Source organism: Notamacropus eugenii, chromosome 2 (genome assembly GCF_028372415.1).
Source record: "Notamacropus eugenii isolate mMacEug1 chromosome 2, mMacEug1.pri_v2, whole genome shotgun sequence".
Taxonomy (NCBI): Eukaryota; Metazoa; Chordata; class Mammalia; order Diprotodontia; family Macropodidae; genus Notamacropus; species Notamacropus eugenii.
The window spans coordinates 324666775-324689629 of NC_092873.1; the positions used below are offsets into that span (position 1 = coordinate 324666775).

Below are 22855 nucleotides of genomic sequence, written 5' to 3' on the forward strand. Positions count from 1 at the left end.
TTGGTCCAAAGCCTATCGATCCTGAAAGGATCTAAAAAATCTTGTGTGCTGTCTTTGGGAACTAATATGCAGAAGTATTGAGTAACTTCAGTGAATTTCTTAATACAGAACTGAATCCAGTAGGAAGTTGGGGGAGAAAAGAACATTATTTCCTGCTGGGCTGATAAAAGTGATTTCATAAAGACATTAGGGAAACAGGCTAAGAGTCATCATTATGCTTCCTTGGACCAACCTTACAAGGGTAGTCCCATTCAACTCTCCACTAGGTCAGATGTCACCTCTTGGACGCCCCCCTCCCCAAGCCAAAGATGAAAGATCAATGAGAATTTTATTCTAATTCCTTTTATCTCCTCTCATAGTCTGTCCTTTCTGGGCCGAGATCTCTTTAGATCTTGGCACTATGAAGGGGAGGACTGAAGTGGGATACGTATTGCTTTCAGGTAATTCCCCTGACTCCCTCTGGTTACCCCATCAATCCAGGAATATTTTTCCTTTTTATAGGTCTTGGGTTGGGTCAGCTGCTCTGGTTCCTCTTCTAACAGCTTCAGGGTTTCCAGCAGCTCATTAAGAGTCACTTTGGCCTGGGGTCTGCTGGCTGCTGTGACTGCAGTGTCCACGCTCTCACAGACAACTTCATGGGAGGCTTTGTCCTAGGGATGGTATGGAGAAAAAGGAGAAAAACACAAGCACCTAGTTAACCAGCCAAAGCACTGAAGCTAGGTTCTGCCAAAGAAGAGAGAGTCAGGAGGCTGCTCTCTTACTTTGGATGGTTAACGCTGACTTCTGGAACAGCTCAGTATGTACTGTAAGTTTGAAGATTAGGTTTTTCCCTTCACTAATTTTCTTAACAACTCCTAGGTCAAGAAGAGGCATTAGGGTAGTGAAGTGGAAAGAATATTGGACTAAAAGTTAGAAGACCTGGCTTTGCCACTTAATAATTGTAGGATCTTGGACAAGTTCCTTAAACTTTAAGCCTCAGGTTCTATATGTGTAAAATGTGGATCCTACTATCTCTCATGCCTCACCTCACAGGGTTGCTGTGAGGCCAAATGTGACAGAGCTTTAAAAAGTGTTGTACAAACATATGCCATCATCATCGTGGCTGCCACTTTCCCCTAGAGAAGACCTAACTTGGCACACAGAAGTGGCTATGGAACCATGGATTCTGCCCTCTGGCTGTATAACAGCACCCACTATAGACTATGGGAATCTTATTAATGTAGCAGTGGAAGGAGGCAGGGGAGAGGGTGAATGATGAAGGTTAGACTTGGGCAGGAGGAGCCTTATGGCACATGATAATAATCAATGGAGGAAGAGAAAGATTGCCCAAGAGAAGAGACCTGTGGCTTATCTTCTGGAGATTTACTAAGATCTGGGGAAGAGTCGGGGACTGGGTGGAAGTATTCCTCTGGATCTGTAGCATGTAAGTTGGCACCTGTAAAATAAGAAATAATGTCTTTAAACGTTTAGAATGAATGTACTGCCAATATTCAGATTCAGAGACTTCTTAGTCATTTCCTGCCTATCAGCCATCTAAGGCTTTGTCAAAAGAAGTCACAGAGAGGGAGCAGGGCATGCATAGATGCCAGTGGAAGGGTATTGGGTGTGAGAGATACCTATTATCACGAGACATGATAACCCCCCCAAAATCTAGTATAAGAGATTCTGCTTTTACAGATGTCAGGGCTTAAATGAGCTTAAGTCAGGGCCCAAGGGAACTTCAGTGTAGCATCCCCAAGACCTCTGACCTCAATACTCCACTTGAGTTGCTGTTTCTCTATTAGCTCTGGGGTCAATCTGAGGAACCCACCTGCATTGTTAGCTTTGATGGTGCTGTTTGCCAGACTCCCACTCTTTGGGGAGGCTGTCTGTATGGGCCTTCTTTTGGATGTTTTCCTGGTGTCCTTCTGCTGCTCCAGTGCAGTGTCTCCTGCCTTTTGGGCCGCTCGTTTCTGCTGGAGTTCCTGCCATGGTAGGGAATATGGGGGCAATTCACAAATCAGAGAGAAAGAGTCCCTCCATTTCCTGTAAGTAGCACTAACACTAAGATACCCCACCCCACTGGGTGTTCAGGAAGGAAAATGGAGGGGGAAGAATCATCTTATGGTTACAGTCAATTGGAGAAGTTACCACCGAAGGTGACTTCAGTGTGAATGACCTTCCAAAGAATCATAACCTTGACTTAAATGTCCCAGACACTGCCTTTTGGTTAGAGGTACAGTTCTGAAAAAAGATGTGGTAGTTTGTCTCCCATTGCCAATCTGTCCCCAAATAAGGGAAATAAGAGACTGCTCTCCTAACCTTTCCCTTCTCGTAGACATTATCGTTTCTGGCCATCAAGGATGGATTTTTATATGCTGGGACTATCATGCTGAATGGTATTCCACAAGAACAGCCTGATCCAAAACAGATTAGAGCCCAGAGGTTTATACTTTTGGACTCTGATCCATCCTGTAGCTAGGCTACCTGAATAGCAGCTTGTCTGGCCTGCCGGGCTTTCTCTTCCCGGATCTTCTTTCTCTCTAAATCTTTCCGTGGCTCCAAGTCGAGGACATTCCCTTCCAACTGTTTTTGCTGTCTCTCCTACAGAACAAATAGAACAGGAAATGAATTCTTTAGGTAAAGTCTCTTGAGAAAAATTTAAGTTCCTAAATAATATAGCAAGTAATGCATGGATGTTGGGGGGAAGGGTCACCTTAAAACCAATGCCCTTAAACCTACTATTCTTTTGATTTACAGGAGACACAGGGAGCTTAAAATCACAGAGGGTCTTTACAATATTAGAAGGCCTGAAATGCCTTATAGTTCTAAGACAGTCTGTGATCTCTGGATTTCAAAAATCCATTAGAGCAAAACTCAAAAACAAAAAACTTATAACACCCAAAACCAATCCCTTACACAGCCCTCTCATAAAAAATACTAAAAAATACAAAGCCAAGAGGCTTTGCCCCACCCACCCAGATCTTGTCACCCTGTTCAAACAATACTAGTTCTGTTCCTTCAGTCAGAATCAGGACCTAGTAGGAATGAGAGGGGGTGGCAACATAGGCTGTGACTATGTGTGGTGGTTTAAGTACATGGTACTTCTGAGTTTCAACTTCTGCCACCCCCAGAATCTGCCACTTGGAAGAAATGCAGCTTATACTACTGATATTTGGGATTGTAAATTATGTGGGTATGGGCTCATTTCCAGGACCTTTCATGACCTTTTACACTGACCTTTCTCTTAGATGTCAGCAGGTGCTCCAGGAGAGACGCCCCAGCTCGATGTCTTTGTGCATGGTGTCGGTACCAGCGCTGAATGGTGATGGCAGCTAAATTGACCTGATGGATAAACCTGTAAGAAGGAAAAGAAGGTCTGGATCAGATGGAATACTCATTGACTTCCCTATTATAGCGACATAAAAAGTTTTAAATACTATGGTCACTTCTCTGATTCTCTAACACCTTTATCCAAGTATACGAAATGTGCCAGTGTCACAAGTCTAAAGGCATGTCATCTATATGTGATTTACATAGCCTAATATATATCACAACTGTCTATTCACAAAGATGTGAGAATCTAGCACAAATCATATACAAATACAGGGAAGGTGGAACGAAGTAGTTACCAGAATTTGGGAGGGTTGGTGAGGAAAGGCTTCCTAGAGGAGACAAACTATCGTGTCTTAAGCACTCTCTCTGTTATTTCTTTTCCTTCCTACCCATTTCCAAATATCCAGATACAAGTGAATAGCAGTAAAGCTGACAGCCAGGCCTAAGGGATCACTGAATAAAGTAGGACCACCCAAGTCTTTGATTGATCATTCATGATCTATGGGCCACAGACAGACAACACCATCAGAAAGGCCCTAGCCTATGTCTTTCAGTCCATTCTTCCTCCCCTTTTTAAGACACATTCCCTTTACCCCTCCCCCTCCACTTCTGTAATTCCCCACTGTGCTTTAGCCTCACTCCTGCCCTTCTGATTCCCAGAATCCTCTCCCTACCTATTTCCCAGAGGGTTCAACTCACCTTTCTGCTTCTTCTTCCGTCACCTCCTTCCTTTGAAGCAGTCCAGCTGTGCTGCTCGTATTGTTCCGAGTCACGTTATTATTACTGGATAAATTCTTCTGAGACTTCATGAAACTGCTGCTCTCACTGTCTTCATTGGTGGTTGCCTTGATGATATTGCTAGAAACAAACAAACAAAAAGCATCAAGTTTTTTCACAGGGCTCCCTCTACCCTAAGGAAGTTCACTGTAGCTCACACCTGCCTGCAGGCCAATAACTGAGGAAGGAGGGGACGATGACTGGCTGGCTTGCTAAGCTTTTCTAAATGGCCGAGCAAAGGAGTTAAGATAAAAAATAAGACTGTGGTTGGAGAAAAACTAAGTGCTTTTTCATATTAAATTTGTTCTTTTTTAGTTATAAACATAATCATCAACAAACATTTAAATATAAAATAAGAGGAATGTACACGATACTGTGAACTTGTTAGTTTTTTAAAAACACATAAACGATGCTCTATTTGCATCCTTTTCTGCACTTATTTTTGTTTTCTTTTGCATATTTAAAACTTTTCTTTTGATCTTGTCTTGTAACTATCACTACCTACTAACTTATCCCCTCTCTTTCCCCCACAAAAAAAAACCCAAACAAACCATCTAACAGCTCAGAGACCTCGAAGGCCTCTTCTCCTATTCTCTGATTCTAGGTGACCTCTAGATCATTAGTTTCACTCCTCTTGTCTCTAGTGGTGAGAAGACAGTGCCCACCAGTAGAGGGTTCTGTACTGCCCAATGTAAATTTCAAGAACAATGGTCTCAACCATGCGAGTTCTTCCCTTACTTTTTTAACCGGCCAGTCATAATGATGAGAGTAAAGTCAAAATAACGAGGTAGACAAGGTATACATGGGAAAAAACTGTTGCTCACCCTCATTAAAAGTCATGCTATAGATACCTACGCCTGTCAACCTTTACTTGCTGTGGCCTGAAAGTGGGCAGCAATGAAGCTTGGTAACTCTAAAGGCCTCTAAAAAGAAAGTAGGATAAACAGGCAGTGCACTTCATTCCAACAACAATGATCAACTTCATATAACCCTTGTGAGTCATAATACAAAAACACCACTTAGCCTTCAGGTTTTAATGTGATGTCTTACGTTCACACTCCACCTCAGGCCAAAACTTCTGAAGAGCCCAGGGAGAAAATTCCATTTTCTATCTTCCAACAGAGATGGCAGCTGTGGTCTTTATGATGCTGATCAACATCTGGTCAACTTTTGGGGGTTTTTGGGTCAGCAGAAGTTCCTACTGCTGTTATAGGTAGCTGCTACTATGGTTGGAGAAGGGACTAATCTTGGAACAGGCTTCTCTACTCCTATCAGATTTCTCCTCTCTAATTCTCTGTTCAAAAGGGGAGTCAGGGAACAAATACTTTTCTAAGCATCTTTACTGACCCTTTTATCAATTCAGTAAAGACCCTCATTTAGATCTTGACTAGGTACCAGTGCCTAAGAGTGACTCAAGTGCTACTAATCAATCAATTATACTGAACTGTATCACACATAAACTCAATGACCAGTGATACAGGAGAACATCCTTAGACACTGAATGAGGAAAGAGAGCATAAGAGAAGCTCTTAGAGCAACAAGTAGATTTGAGGGGTGGTTTCCTCCTCTGGCAAAAGGGTCTGACAGTAGGCTACTCTACTGAAGACAAAAATCTTACTCCTCATTTATAGCAGGGGTGGGAGAAAAGGACAAGGGAGAAATAAGAATAGAAGGAAGAAGACAGAATGGAATGTTGAACATGAACTCATGGAATATCAGTTTTAAAATAGACTTAAGAGGTCATTTAGCCCAACGTGTATTTAACTAAGAATCCTCTAGACATGGTAACCCAGCCTTAACTTGAAGGCCTTTAATGGAGGGAATCCACTACCTCCTGAGCTAGCTCATTCTACTCTGGGACAACTTCAATTGTAGGAAGATTTTTCTTACATCACATCTAAATCTGCCTCTCTGCCCCAAGGTTCCTAGTTCTTTCTTTGGCCAAGCAGAACAAGACTAATCCCTCCTTTCCCACACCAGCCCTGCAAATGCTTGAAGACAATTACTATGTATTCCTTAAGTCTCCAGGCTAAATACCTGTAGTTCTTTCACCTAATCCTTGTATAACGTGGTCTCTGGGCTTCACTATCCTGCTTGCTCTTTTCTGGATGCTCTCTAGCTTGTCAATATCATTCTCAGAATGTGGTGCTCAGAACGGAACACAAAACTGCCAACGGGTTAATCAAGGCAATACCACAGCCTTCTATGTTCTGGACACTTAATGCAGCCTAAGTTTGCCTTAATGACTCATCTTGAATTTGCAATCCACGAAAACACCTAAATCTTTCACATGTAAACAATGACTTCCTTTTTAACCCAAGTATAGGACTTCACACATTTACCTCTACTAAATTTCATCTCATCAGACTTAGGCTATTGTTTAGGCATGTTGATATTGGCCCAAATCAAAAGAACAGGCTCTCTTCCTATTTCTATGACCATCTCTGTCTTCAGCTCTAAAAAAAAGTGGATCATAGTGGTTCTAACTAGAAACTATTGTTCATTACAGTATCTGTCTTTATGTTAACTCAGTGATTATTTGGTAACATGAAGGCTGACCCTCCCTCAAAGTGGGAACCTTCTAAGAACAATATTACCTGACTGGTTCCTCTGCTACTGCTATAGTGGACTATACCTTCCCTGTGCCTGAGCTTAACTGCTGACTCCATACAGGGTTTTCTTTTCTTCCAGGCAAAACTCTCCTTGCACTTCAGGAAGTGGTCAAGGATAAGAAGAAAACCTACTTGAGGGATGAAGCGGCTTGGTTGGAGCTCTTAGGTGGAGGAATTTTGTCGACAGTGCTGTAGTTGTTATGTACCATAGTGGTAACACAGTTGCCCACTGCTCCCTTGTTGCTCCTAACAAAAAAGAGAGAGAAACATATTACAGCTTGCTGGGCCATTGTCTACCTTCCATCAGTCAACACCACAGACCAGCGGTTCTTAACTAATTTTGTGTGATGGGTTCCCCTTCTCAGAATGTTTTTAAATACACAAAATAGACAAGATCCCAAAGGAAACCAACAATAACGAAATACAATTATCAAAATACATGTATTTTTTAAAAGTTCATGGACACCAGGCTAAGAGCCCCTGAATAGACCATGGGTCCACTGTGAGCAAAATTTTATACCAGATACTATGGGAGCAGAGGAAAGTATACAAAAAGAATTTATTTTGTGCCTCTCCATAGTGATGTCCTAAGGGTCCAGGGTCTAAGACAACCTCATAGAAAAGGCTGCCTTTTGCTACTGAATTAATTAAATGCCCATAAAAGTATCTAGTACAGGCTACTTTGGAGAAAATAATATTATAGGAAGGTTCCAGTGCAGTGAACTCTGCTCTACCCTTCAGGAATTTACAGTGTAGTTGAAAAGCCGGAATCTGGACATATAAAAGACTTCAAAATAATTACCAAGCAATATATGAACAAGTGACTATACCACAAATGGTGTACTGCAATACTATGGAGAGATCAAAGTACAGAGAGGTAAAGTCTCCCCAATCCTAGAACCATAAGATCTTGGAGGTGGAAAGATGTCACCTAATCCAATCACTTGTTACAATCTAGGAATGTAAGAAGTCCTTTCATAGCATCCCTTAAAAAATGATTATCCATCTTGTGCTTAAAAATTATCAATGACAGGGGCACTAGTTTCCATAAGGCAAGGAGGATACTTAGTATTAAACATTTCTAACTGTCATAAATTTTCTCTTGTATTATTAAACCTAAGTCTGTCTCCAGAAAGTCTATTCAGTAACCCTGGTTCCTGCGTCTAGAGCAACAAGTCTTTTCTATATGATGGCTCTTCAGATATTTAAGGACAACATGCTGCCACCTGCTGATTTATGTACATGTGGGTCCTGGCCAATGGATTTTTCAGGTGATAGACCCAAACTACAGTGGCTACAAGCTCCTCAGAAAGCCAGTGCTTGGGAGAAAAGCAAAAACTGGCCAACATTAAAAAAAATGAAAAATAATTCCCCAATCAGGAAGAGGAAATAAAGGAAATTATTAGAAACTATTTTGAACACTGATATCTTAAATAAAATGGATAGAAATTTACAAAATAACCAGACTGACAGAACAAGAAATAGAAAATTCAAATAACCCAATCTCAGGGTTCATAAAATTCATAAAGGAATGTATAAAGGAAAAAAAAATTCAGAAACAGGTCAATTTATAAGTAAACTCTATCAAACACTCAGAGAATACTTAATTTCAATGTTATATGAACTGCTTGCAGAAATAGGAAATAAAGACAAATATGGTCCTGAAAACTACACAGAGAGACAATTAGAGAAAGAATTCTATAGATTAGGGGATCTTACCCTGGAGTGTGCAGATATAAAAAACAAAACAAAACCAAAAAAACTTTGATAACTCTATTTCAATATAGTTGGTTTCTTTTGTAATCCTATATATTTTATTTTATGCATTTAAAAACATTAGAAAAGGGTCCATTAACCTTCAAGAAGCCTTGCAACAAACCATTATCTCTAATGAATATCAATACAAAAGTTTTTTATGAAATATTGGAAAAGACTATAACCACATATTAAAAAGATTATATCTATAACCAGTTTGAATTGATCTATAGAGTTGGCTTCAATATTAAGATAACCATAAGCATAATATACCATGTTAATAACAAAAACAATAAACAACACACAATTACATCAACTGATGTAGGAGAGGTTTTGGGGAAAATGCAACAGTCCTGCATGTTAAAACTATTAAAAAGCTTAGGAGTAGACTTGTCTTTAATATATGGTAAAGAGTATCTTTCTAAAACAAAGAATTAGCATTATCTATAATGAAAAAACACTAAAGGACTTTTCAATAACATCACTAGGCAAAGCAAGAATTTCTACTAATACTGACTGCCATTATTGATCTCGGTCTACAAATTCAATAAGGCAAGAAAAAATAAATTGAAGAAATAGGCACAGGTACAGAGGAAAAAAAGTATTGCTCTTTGCTGATAACAAGAGAGTTTATAGAGAACCCTGAAGAGTCAACTAAAATCCTGAGATACCTTCAGTAAAGCAGCAATATATAAAATAAACGTACAAAAATCACTAGCCTTTCTGCAAAATAGCAACAAAACTCAGCAGGAAGAGGCAGAAAAAGAAATAACTTTCAAAATAATGAAAGTATAAAATATCTAGAAATATAACTACTAAGAGAAACAGGAATCATGTGAAAACAATGCAAAAACACTACAGAAAAAAAGACAAATAATTGAAAACATTAATTGTTCATGGTTTGGTGGTGCCAGTCTAATAAAAATGAAATGCTATCTAAATTAACTTACAGATTTGGTGACACCTTATTAAATTACCAAAGGGCTACTTTATACAAATTGAAAAAAATAATAATAAAGTTCATCTGGAAGAACAAAAGACCAAAAACCTCAAGGGGAAATAATGAAAAAAAAAATGGGAAGAGGAGTTAGCAGTATCGGCTCTCAAACTATGTTATAAAGCAATAATCAAAATTATTTGGTACTAATTTAAAAACAGAAAAATTGGCCAGTTGAAGAGATCAACTACAGAAGATCAGGCAGCAATTGAGCATAGCTACAAAGGAAAAGACTCTAACTCTAGGAAAGGGCACAGAGATGGTGGAGGAACAGGAAATTCAGTGTGCTCCCCATAAAAACTCTTCCAGACAGATCTAGAACCATACCAGACTGAATCCTCATGGGGAAATCCAAGAAAAAGTCACAATGAGTAATTTTCCAGCCCAACTTGGCATTGAAAAACAGAGAAATCTGAGAACAGGGTCTGACCACAAACCTACCATGCAGAGAAATGTAAGCCTCAAAGAGGTTGTACACCAGGACAAGAAGGGTCCCAGCCTTACACCAGGGCACAATGACCTCATGCAAAGTACGGGAACAATTGCCAACATGCAGCCTTGTCACTCACTCCCCAGTTCTAGGTTACAGATTAGATGGACCGAGGAAGAAATCTGTTCCCAGGGATGGTATTCTGTGATATGGAGCAGTTGCAGGTCATATGCTTTGTACAAGAAAAACGAGTTCCAAAGTAAACAGCAGCAGTATGGCTCAAACACTGAGCAGAGTAGGGTCTCGGTTCCCAATTCTAGCCCAATCTGAAGCCTACAGAGGAATAACCAGGACAGGCATCCTAAACCAAAGAGAGGCCTTACAGTTCTGTCACTGTGAATCTGCAGAACTTCCCTGCTGCCAGATAATAGCTAAAGTTAGTAGCAGTCTACTATTGCTCGGACCCCAAACACCCAAAGTTTTTGAATACATAAAATTATTGTAGTTAAAATTATAAAGGAAACCATTAACTAAGGGGAAAAAAATCTTTGCTGCAAATTCCTCTGATAGCTAAAATATAAAGGGTATTGATTCAAATATATAAAAAGAAAAGGTTCTCCATTCCTCAAAGGATAAGAACTGGCAATTCCCAAAAGAAGGTAAGCTATCAAAAACTACATCAAAAGATGATCCAAATCACTAATGAAATAAATACACATTAAAATAACTCCAGGGTTCCACTTCATTCCCATCAAATTAGCAAAGATGACAAATAAAGAAAGGGCAGTTGTTGGAGAGACCGTGGGAGGAGAGAGACAAATGCACTGCTAGAGCAGGAGACCTATGAACTGGTTCAACCACTCTGGAAAGCAAATTAAACTATGTCCCCAAAGTCACTGAAGTATACATAACTTTTGATTCAGTAATACTGGCTGACTACATACCCCAAAGAGATCAAAAATAAGGAAAGGACTCAATCAAACAAAAATATTGATAGCATTTTTTGTTGCAACAAAGCATTAGAAACACAGGAGAGGTTTATCAGTTGGAGGATGGCTGGACAAATTATGGTATGTGCATATAACAATATTATTACACCTTGAGAAATGACAAAAGGGTCAGATTAAAAGAATGCTTGGAATTCTAGGAAAACTATGAATGGATGGAGGGTGAAATGGGTAGAAGCAAGAAAACAATTTGTATAATGTAAAGGAAAACAACTAAGACAGATTTAGAAACTTGATCAATGTAATGGTTAGTCATAACTCCAGATGCTTCCCACCTGTTAGCTGGGAGGGGATGAACTAGAGCTTCAGAATGAGATATACATACAGTCAATGAATAGATTTGTTTTGCTGGAATAAATTTACTTGTTTTAAGAGATGGCTTTTATGGGGGCAGGGAGAGTAGAAACGTGGGTAGATAATAATAGGGATTTTAAAAACAGAAGAGTCAATTAAACATTTTTACAACATGCAGACGGAAGCTCAGGAGACACAAACAAGCAGGGCAGTGTTGGAAATGACAAGCTAAATTTAGTAAATACCTTTAAAAAAACCTGAGATGTATGTAATTGTTTTATGATATCATATAAAATCCTTTTTTTCTTCTTTCTATAAAATGCTTGGGTTTGTTGATGTTTATCAAATGCATAATAATGAAAAGTTTTACGTTAGTCTTTTCTTGACAAGACATTCATTCAGCTAAAGTAATAAAAATATTTCAGTATACTATACTGAAAGCAATAGAAACTTAGCTTTTAAATACCTGAACAAAAACAACTGCTTAAACTGTCATTAGATAAAACAAAAGGCAATGCATGATACATTTTAGTAGTTAAAAAATACTTTGATTTGGTAAAGCTATGCCTTTATTTTTGCTTTCTTTTTTATTTTAGACTTAAATGCTAAAACTTAAATACACAATAAGAAAAAAAAGAAACATTATAAACTTAAATATTGAAACAAGTACAAAATAAGAAGAAAAAAAAGCATTGCCACATGCCCAGCAGAATGTAAGAGAGGATTCAAAATATACAGCAATAAATTTCCACTTCAAGAAAGTCTATATAATAAACCCTGCACGTTGTGTTGAAAGTTGTCCATCTTTCTTTGGCTTCCACTGTAAGTTTTCTTTTGTTCTGTGCTGTGCACTTTTTACTTTGTTCTTTTTTCCCTTTCCTCCTCCCAGAAGGCTACAATTAAGCAAGGATACACAAACACATACATACACATACACACATACATATATTAACACATACACACAAATATATATGTATACATATGTACATCCTTACATACATATATTTACACATACATATAACTTAGATATCTATAATCATACTATTTTTGACTAGAGAAAACCTTTACATAGACCTGTTTTTCCCATATTTAACTAAAATGAAATGAATCCAATGAAACTTTGAGTAATGCTGAAGTTTATTCTAAAACAACAACTGAAACTATATATTTTACTGTAAAACAATTTATTCAGTTTTTTAGCTAGTGTTTCAGAATAAGAACAATTTTTAAGTATTGCTAAGAGTTTCAGGTTACTTCTATTTAATAGGTAGTAAAACTCAAACACTCCTATGCTGTACCTAATGGGTCAAGGAAATGACAGTGAAATACCTACTATAAAATTTTTTTTGAAGATAGTCATCAAGTCTCCTTAGTCTTCCTTAATCCTAAATAACCTCAATTTTTCCAAATGTTGCTCCATATGATACAGTTTATAGTTCTCTCAACAACTTGTCTGAATGCACTCTAGTTTATAAGTGTCCTGCTTAAACTGTGATGCCCAAAATTAAGCATAGTACTTCCGATATAATTTGACTCTTGCAGAATCCATTGAAGATTCTTATTTCCCACAATCAGGACTGATCCTGTGTCTCCACCAAACAGATTATTTCACCAAGAATTTAAAGAAGTGGTTCCAGGTAACTGGAGTACTCTTACTTTCCAAAGCTCAGTAAATTAGGAAGAATCCCCCATGTGTGGGATTCTCTCCCTCCTCATGTCTACCTCACCTCCTCACTTCCTTCAAGTTCCAACTAAAATACCACCTGCTATAAGATGTTTTTACTGATCCCCCTTAATTCTAGTGCCCTCCCTCTGTTATTTTCAACTTATCCTCTACACAGTTTGTACATGAGTATTTGCATGCTGTCTCCTCCTTTAGACTGTGAGCTCCTGGAGGGCAGGAACAGTCTTTTACTTTTCTTTTTAGCCCCAGTGCTTAGCACAGTATCTAGGACAAAGTGGTGCTTAGTACATGTTTATTGATTAACTGACTGAAGTTATTTAAGAAGTTAAGTCCATGAGACTGTAAAATCATACTTGGTCCTATGTAATGACTACCAAGTTCTATCTCAGACTTGAGCCATATGGAATGAGAAAGATGCCTTCATTCCCCCAAGGAAAGGATGACTTTTGAGAGTGACAGAAAACTTTCTAGAGCCCCATCTAGCACCTGAACTATGCTAGAGAGATGGCAATACTTACTCCCTGAACACCACACAACATATCCTTGATTCAGCTGTTCCCTCTTGGGTGAAAGAAAGCCATCTGTTTCCATGGTTTGCCCCTACCTGTTATTGGCAGTAAAGTTAGGTGCCAAGGATATCGTGCCTTCTTTTTTCTTCAGACCAACTGAGGAGTCAACTGTACTGGTGCTTCGAGCACTGGATGGGATGGTGAACACTCTGGGCTGGTCATCCTGTTATGGAACACAGAGGCAACCTAAGTAAGAAGACAGGATTTAGATCACTAACCTCAACTCTACCTCAATTATTTTTATAATACTTGGGTACATCGTCTCTTCTGGGTTCAGGTTTCTCATCCATAAAATGGAAAGGGCTATAATTGGCCGTGTGCAGTGGAAAGAGTAGCTAAACAAGCTGAAAAATTCTTTCCAATAAGACAGACTCAATAAAAATTGTCCGATATGTATTAGATTTCCCTTTTCTAGAGGCAGAAATGCTACATAGTAAGTTACAGTCTTCCCCTTACCTCCCTTCCTAGGGAAGGGAACATCAACCTTTCTTAGGGCAGGGAAGTTCTGATAGAACTAGAGGGACCAACAGTTCTATTTCATCTCTGACTCAAACTCCTAAGGATCTTCTTACCAGAACATTCCATGTGGTTCTCTTCTCAGGTGAAGTTTTGCACAGACCTGCCAGCTTCTTTCTCCCTGCTGTGCTGCTGTCAAAGAAGGTCAGGAAATCTGTGGGCTGATCAGTGCTGGGTGCAGAGAAAGAAGAAATGAAGGAAAAAGAAATGAACAGAACCAGATTTCAAACACAAAATGAAATCTAACAAGCAGAGGCCAAGTCACTAGCCAGAAACAGAGCCCTACATACTCATAGCCTAAGAAGTTGTTTCCTAGCTCCGATCTAGCAACCCATGCCTGCCAAGAGGCCTTAACATATGATATCTATAGGACAATGATTTGGGGCTTTAATGGGGCTTCTCACTCTTGACTCAGGACTTCAAGCTCAGCCTCAAACTTTGCATGAAACTGGGACTTCCCATGACAATTTATTTTCTTTTTTTTGGTGGGTGGGAAGGACAGGGAGGATAGTGATAGGTTGCTAAGAAATTTAAAAAAAGAGGATTATTGGAGCTTTTTTAAACATTTGCAAAAGAGAACAGAAATCCAGCAGCAAACAGACAAGCACAATTTTTTTGAAAGTTACATGTAGGGGAGACCAAGATCGCAGAGTTGCAGCAAGGAGTACTACAATACTCTCTGTCTCTCTGTCTCTTTCTCTCTCTCTTTCACACACACACACACACACACACACACACACACACACACACACACACACACACACACACACACACACACACACACGTGCGCGCGCGCGCACCGGATTCAACCCTGACTGGGAGAATTTTTTTAAAATCACAGTGAGTTATTTTTCTAGCCCAAGTTGGAATAGTGGAAGACAATGAAGTCTATATAGGCTAGAAATGGGAATCTATATAGCATACTGCATGGAACCTCCCAGCTGAAGGACTTAACCAGGGCCTGCTTCCAAAGTATAGAGTCCTGGAACCACATAGAGGGGCCTGACCTTGTGCAGGGAGCAGAAATTGATGCCAACTTGTGTGTGCCTGGTCCCCACCATCCCTACCCCAATGCAAGGTCACAGATGCAGTGCTGGACTCTGAAGGGGACCTGTGGCTAGAAGTGGTGATCTAGGGAAAGGAGAGGTTGAGGACCCTAAGGCTGCAGGAGCTATAGGTTTCAGAAGCAAATATAGAAAGAAGCAGCAACTAACCAAAGGAGCAGAGAGGGGTCTTAAGTCTAGCTAATAGCCTAATCTGAAGCCTACAGCAGAATAACCAGAGAGCGGATCCCAAACCAAAGGGAAGCCAGCAGAAGTTTCCAGCGGCCACATGCTGGCTGAGTCCAGCAGCAGTCTATGGTTGCTCAGACCCAAGACCCAGCTCAGAACATGCAGAGCTCAGATCAGGAAGGCAGTGACCAGACTTCTCCCCGGATCAGACCAAAATGAGAACACTGAAAGTTTACAGGTCCCCAGCCTGACCTCACCCTGAAATACGGAATAACACAACTCAAAATACCTCCAAGAAATCAGCAGCAAGGTCCAAGAGGACACAAGCACAGCCCAGAAATACCCTCCAGCCCTAACATCAAATCTGAAGTCAGGAAACAGGCTGGTAGAAACAGCAACCAAAAAAAGAATACCACCAAACAGAGTTATCATGATGAGGGATATTTAAGACATAAACCCCAAAGAAGAAAATGACTTTAAAACATCTACAAGCAAAGCATCAAAGAAAAAAGACAAAATGGTATAAATTCAACTTCACCTTCCAAAATTCTTAGAAGAGATGAAATAAAATTTTAAAAGATTAAAAATATTTTACAAAGTGACAGCACTAGAGAAAAAATTGGAAAAGAAATTAGATCTATGGGAAAAATGTTGAAAAAGGAGTTATCAATTTGGCACAAGAGATACAAAACCTTACCCTAGCAACTGACTCCCTGAAAATTAGAATGGATCAACGAGAAGATAATGATTCCATGAGACAAGAAGAAATATTAAGACAAAGTCAAAAGATGGAAACATAGAAAGAAAATAAGGTATCTCATAGTAAAAACAGCTAACCTGGCAAAACAGACTGAGGAGAGATGATTTAAGAATTAGCGAACTTCCTGAAAACCATGACCAAAAAAAACCTATACACTGTTTTTGAAGAAAAACCCCCAGAACTCTTAGAACCAGACAGCAAATTAGAAATAGAAAGAATCCACTAATCACTTTCTGAAACAAATCCTAAAATAAAAACTCAAAGGACATTAGAGTCAATACTGCAAGCAGCCAGAAAGAAAAGAATTCAATTAGTAATGAACCACAGTTGGGATCACACAAGCAATAGCAGCCACCACCATTACAGGAATGGAGAACTTGAAATACCATGTTCCAGAAGGAAAAATCTATAGGCTTACAATCAAGAATATGTTACCCAGGAAACACCCAGTATAGTATTTGGGGGGAAGGGGTAGGGGATGGGAAGGAAAAGGGTGGGATGGACTTTTAATGGAGTAAAGAACTTCCAAGGACTCTAATAAAAAGACCAGAGCTGCACAGAACTTTGAAATACAAAGAGAGGAATCAAGAGAAACGTAAAAAAGTAAATATGGATGAGCAATCATAGGGAACTAAATAAGGATAAACTGTTTACATTCTAATACTGAGAGATAATATATGTGTCTCCGCTGAGGTCTATTATCTGGAGTCACAGAGGGAGTCTAATAAAAGAGAGGACTTGGGATGCTTTTGTCATGTTTTGAGGATCTTAAAAAGAAAGAAAGGAAGGGGAGGGAAAAAGGAATTCACAAAGTAGGAGGTGAAAGGGGGGGAAATTATCTCACATATCAGGGTATGAAAGAAGAATAATATAAACAAGGAAGAAGGTGTGGAGGGGAGCAGGTAACACTTGAATTTCACTTGCATTTTAACTGGTCAAAGAAGGGAAAAATATACATATATATGTATGTATATATATATATATATATATATATATACACATACACATCCACAGCTGGGTACAGAAATACATTTCACTCAACAAGAAAACAAGAGGAAGAGGATAAGGGAAAGCAGTTTGCCTTGAACCTCTCATCAGGGCAAGAATAGGTTCCAGGACTGATCTTGTGCAGGGAGGAAAAACAGATGCCAGCTGGCATCTCCATTTATATCTCCACCTTCCTTCCTTCCATCTCTCTCTCTGTCTCTCCCTCCCTCCCTCTCTCTCTCTCTCTCTCCCTCCCTCCCTCCCTCCCCCCCCCCCCCCCCCCTCTCTCTCTCTCTCTCCCTCATCTCACTCTCTGCCACCCATACAAGGTCACAAATCTAGTGTGGGACTGCAAAGGAAACCTGTGCCTAGGACTGGTGATCTAGGGGAAGGGGAGGTTGAAGGCCTTAGGTTATATACTGACTGAGGAGCAAGTATAGAAGGAAGCAGCAATTATGTGGCTCTAACCCAAGGAGCAGAGAAGGGTCTTACTTCGACCTCATATCCCAATCTGCAGCAGAATGACCAAGGCAGGAATTCCAGACCAAAGAGAAACTTGCAGTTCTATCACTGAACCTACAGAGCTTTCTGACTGCCAAATAGTGGCTTAGTTTAGTAGCAACCTACTGGAGCTCTAACCAGGGGCAAATCCACAGTTATATTACTCAGACCCAAATGCAGATCAAGAACTTGCAGAAGGAGGATTGACTAAAGTATGGATTAATACTAAGCAAAACAAATTCTAACTACTGAGGGTGGAATCTTGAAGAGGGGTTGACAAGAGTTTTTTCTTTCTTTTCAATGGTGAGAAGACAGGGGGAAAGTGGTATAGAAAGAACTCAGACTCCCATTCATTAAAAAAATATGATTTTAAAAAGTCACATGTTGAAAGTATGATATATTTAAAAGGAAAAGCGAGCCAAACTTGAGACATTCAGTTTCTTTCTATAGGAAATGCTCATTTTCTTTGGTGTTTGTTAAGTTCAGAATTTAAAAAATTTGAAGAGATTTTACCACTAAGAAAAAAATATATCCTAAGAACCTCAAGTCCCCTTTCACTAACCCAAGTCTTATAATATCCATTATCCAGTAGGAATACTGACTAAGAGGTTGAGTTTCCCCGCTCTATTCACCTTCCATGATTGTCAAAGATTCTAGAACTTTATCATTCTGCAACTCCCTCAATAATTCTGCAGTTAGGGTCCAATAACATAAAATATTATAAGAATATGTTCCCTTAGCCCCCTCTACCCTATGAATAAGGATCTATTGGGAGAAAATGGAATGACCAACACCTTAAGCATATATGAGAACCATATGGCAAGTGAATTCCTTGTCATTAGCGCTAGGCTGGCATTTATTATGGTTTGGAAAGCAGAATCAGTCAACAAAGTTGGGAAATCCCAAGAGTGTTAAGGAATGCTGATCATTTCTTGGTCCCGCATTACTAATAATTTTTATAAACTGTCCTTACATCCCAACCACCAAAGGAGCAAGACCACCACTCTCAAAGTAAGTACAGATTGGATATTTTCCTGAGATCTCATATTTAGAGACCAGAAAGTTACTTGTCACAGGCTTTTAATACAAATATTTAGTGGGTGACCAGGTGAACAGTTATATATTTTTGGGAAATACTCCGGCAACCTGCCTCAGCACCCAGAAATCAAAAATCACACTGGCCAAATATTCCCTGAGTGCACAGAGAATGGGTCCCTGATGAGTGGGAACCTACTAACAAGCAGCTTCACTAAAAGCTTATGTTTATATAGAACTTTAAGTTACAAACCATTTCCACATACATCAACTCATCTATTATAACAATCTGTGTCACGGCACAAATCAGATCACATTTTTATTTTGTTTATAAGGAAGATGGTTCAAGTTTATTTTTTGGAGCTGCACAGCCAGGGAATCCATTCCGTTCTCACAGCAATGATCTCAAAGTGAGAGTGAATATGATGATATATCTCTACAATTACAGATACAAAGCAAGTTTTAGTGAGGTCACAAACCAAGAGAGGGAGGGAGAGGTCTTCAAGGACACTTTTGGAGCTTACCCTGGGACACCACAGTACTGGAAATTGGCACTGAGCAGCAGAGGGGTTTGGGATACATCATACAGTTCAGCTACCCAGATGGGATAAGAGTACCTACCTGCATGACTTCATTCATGGGAGTACGTGGGAGTGAGGAAGACAGTCATGTCTGAAAGATAGGGTCCTCTTAAAAGGAAACATTTATGGGAAGGAAGAAAAAGGTTAGTTCTGCCAGCTTTGCAAGTCGGCATGTAACAAAAGATTTTTATTTCTTCAGCCCTTTCTCATTTTTAATATAAGAAAAACTTTTTGTACATTAAGACTATGGTCAGCATACAGAACACAAAGCAATACAAAAGATAAGAGAGCAGGGAAGGAAGATTTGAGGTATAAGAACATTCTTTTTCTTGCAAGAGAGGTAATATAAGTACTGTTACATCCATCCAAGAGAAAACTGAAAGGTCAGAGCAGGTAAGTAACTCATCCAAGTAACCTAACCTATCCACATGAACTTAACCAAGGCTTGCCCCTCAACAACATTCACAGAATGGCCTTTTCCAGCCCCAGGGCCCCACCAGGCCTGACCTGGTTGACTTGGTCTTGCTATCACATATCTCCAAAGGACTATGTTTTCCAGAGTCTGAAATCTCTTGAACGAGACTACCTCAGATGTCTCTGCCTTGTTCTGGGGCAAGAGGCAGTGCCTTCCCTCTCTCCCTAGAGGAAAAGTCTAATCCTTGGCCCCTAGCCCAGAATTTAATTCTCTATAGAAGCCACCGTTCCTCACACAAAAGAATTCCCTTGGCTTTTGTAAACAATGCATTCCTGAAAAGGGGTGACAGGAAGAAGAAAGACCCCTTTCCTAACTGAAGAGGAGCTTTAAGAAAAGAACACAAGAAGGGTTCATCAGTCAATCTTCAGTTCATTTGGATGAATAGGCAGCTTTTCCTAACCAAAAAAGTTAGAATTTTAACTGGCTTCCTTTCCCAATTCTTCTCTCAGAGATTAGAATATGAAAAGAGTGGAACTGTTACTGCCTTCTGGAATACTTATCCAAAGCAGAACTGCCATCATATAAAGCAAGAAAATCAGAGAGGACCAAGGGTCAGTACAGGTAAAGGCTACTTATGAAGAGGAAACCCAACACAATCAAGAATGGAGTCCAGAACAACTCAGAACACATAAACACCACTGATTATGGGTCACCATGTCTTTTTTTCCACAAGCCAATAATTGCCTAGATCCATCTCTGGAAGGGACAAGAAAGAACATCAAGTCTGGAAGACTTTCAAAGCATAATGACCCCTGAGTATCACATTTCTTTAACTGCTACCCTTTCCCACCCCCATCCTCCTCTCCCATTGTTTTTTTTATGAAAGACATAAGATAGCAAAGAAGGAGAAAAATGCCCTAGTACCCCAAACATCTGCTGCTCTTTTTCACCTTGCAGAATGAAGACAAAGTCAACCCTCAGTCCTGCTGTCTTTCCCTCACAGAGGGACAAAAGCTGAGTCAACAGTCAGTCTGAAGACACAGTTATTTCCTCAACTACAAAATGGTAGTTGAGGCCATACCATTGAAGCAAGCACCCTTTCCTTTCTGATGTTTAATGGAATTCCTGGGGAGATGGGGAAGGTTATTCTAATAAAATTAGGGCTGAACTGGGGAAAAAGTCAAGGGGATTACCTGAGGGTACCATTCAACTGCTGATTGACTTGGGTTGTGCTGTTGGATCTTCGAAGGTTATTGATAGCTCTGGAATTCCCTAGTCCTGTACTCTCCTGAAAAGAAAAAAATCAAGTAAGCAACAAATATTTATTGAGCATCTATTAAGTACCAAGGACTACAGTAGAACCTGGAGGGATACAACTATATATACCTGACTGGAAGCTTATCATCTAATTGGGAAATACACATGAAAAGGTATGATTAAGTGCTAAATCATGTTGTATGAACCATAAGTGCTAAAGAAATTCACAGAATGGAAGAGGTCAGTGTAGGTTAGAACAGTTTTTGTGAAAAGCTTGAGTTGAGTCCTAAAGAACAGGTAGGATTTTTGGAAGGAAGAGAGAGGGACAATATACCAGGATTGGGGGAATAACATGATCGATAACAAAAAAGAAAGTATATACATGACATGTTTGTGGTACAGGGATCCAATCTGACTAGGACAGAAGATGCATGTTGGAGAAGCACAGGAAATGAAGTTGGTTAGGTAGGGTAGGTTCAGATTATGAAGGGCCTAAAAGTCAGACAAGAGTTTAGATCTAACACACCAGGTATACAAAAGTTCTGAGCCAGGGAATGATATGATGAAAATAGTACCCAAGTTAGATTAGTCAAACAGCATTACATAGGATGAATTAGAGGAAGGAAAAACTGGAATGGTGAATGGAGGGGAGGGTCAGCTATGGCAATAGTTAAGGAATGAAGATCTGAATTAAAGTGGCACCAGCACAACTTGAGAAGAGGGGATGAACGTCAGAGACAATTCTTAGGAAGAATAAATAGCACTTGGTAACTTTTAGATAAAGGATATGGAGGAAGGACATGAGTCAAAGGTAACTAAGTTTTCAAGTCCAGATAACTAGTCCAATGGTGGTGTCACTGACAGAGAATCTGGTAAGGAAAGTCTTTAGAAAGGTCAGGGACGGGGACAAAGATGAATTCTGCTTCAGACACACCGATTTTGAAAGTCTTTTACTAGAGATATGGAACTAAGGAACTGAAGCTTGTGAGGTTAACAGGTCAGAACTTGACATCAATGTTGGGAGTCATCAGCAGAGGGAATTGTTGGAGAGATAAAAATGGATGGAATTTAACAATTTATTATTTATTATTTACTAACAATTTATAGTGCATTATTGATTTTTACAATTATTTCTTCCCTCTCACTTGAAAAATCAAGTGAGAAATTAAAGAAAAAACAAAGTTATTCACCTTGAACTCCATCATCTCTCCTCATATTCCTCAACATAATCCCCAACAATCCCCCATTCCTTTATTCCAGTCTCTGATTAAAAGGTGACCCTTATCCTCACAAAGAACAACCCCTCTACATCTACCCTTGATCTTATCCCTTCCTATCTTCTCCAGATGGTCCTCACCATGAGCTCTGTTCTTCTTTACTCTTCAATTCCACACCCCCACCCCCACCCTCATTTTTACTAGGTCCTTCTCTACTATCTAGAAATACAACAAAATCCCCTTGTCCTAAAAAAAAAAAATCCCAAACTCTCACTATAGCCTACTAGCCTCTCAAGCTATACTATTTCTCCTCTATTTCTCCAAGTCCTTGAAAAAGATGTCTACACTTGTCATCCTTACTTTCTCTCCTGTGTTTTTTAAACCCTTTGCAATATGGTTTCTGATTTCACCAGTCAACTGAAACTGATTTCCAAAGTTACTAATGATCTCCTAATTGCCAGATTAGATGGCCTTTTCTCTTTCTTGACCACTCTGCAGCATCTATCATTGTTGACTAGTCCTTTCTTTCTGGATTTTCATGACACTGCTGTTTCTTGGTTCTCCTACTCATCAGATGACTGCTTGTTCTCCTTTGCTGGGTCGTCACGCATGTCTTGCTCCCTAACTGTGGGTGTCCCCCAAGAACCTAGCCTGGAATTTCTTGTTTTCTCACGCTACATTCTCATTTAGTGGCCTCATCAGTTCCCATGGATTCAATGATCATCTACATGTAAATGACTCATCAATCTATATATTCAGCTCTAGTCTCTCTCTCTCACATCTCCAAATATCTTTTGGGCATTAGATACCACACATTTCACACATCCAAAAAACAACTGTTATCTTTTCCCAAAATCTACTCTGTTTCCAAACTTCCATCTAATGTCCAGGGCAATACTATTCTTTAAGTCACT

At 39.5% G+C, this 22855-nt stretch overlaps 1 protein-coding gene across 3 annotated transcripts in view; it reads right to left on the bottom strand.

Moving 5' to 3' along the window:
• Positions 1-22855, bottom strand: part of CEP131 (centrosomal protein 131) — a 52492-nt gene that overhangs the window by 23146 nt on the left and 6491 nt on the right. For all 3 annotated transcript variants that reach the window (XM_072645284.1, XM_072645283.1, XM_072645282.1), the window contains exons 3-12: positions 20661-20755; positions 14013-14127; positions 13476-13603; positions 6837-6950; positions 4015-4173; positions 3220-3337; positions 2467-2583; positions 1811-1964; positions 1341-1435; positions 468-650 (exon numbers count right to left, since the gene is read on the bottom strand). In XM_072645284.1, coding sequence (XP_072501385.1) covers positions 468-650; positions 1341-1435; positions 1811-1964; positions 2467-2583; positions 3220-3337; positions 4015-4173; positions 6837-6950; positions 13476-13603; positions 14013-14127; positions 20661-20755 — 1278 coding nt within the window. The remainder of the gene's footprint in view (positions 1-467; positions 651-1340; positions 1436-1810; positions 1965-2466; positions 2584-3219; positions 3338-4014; positions 4174-6836; positions 6951-13475; positions 13604-14012; positions 14128-20660; positions 20756-22855) is intronic.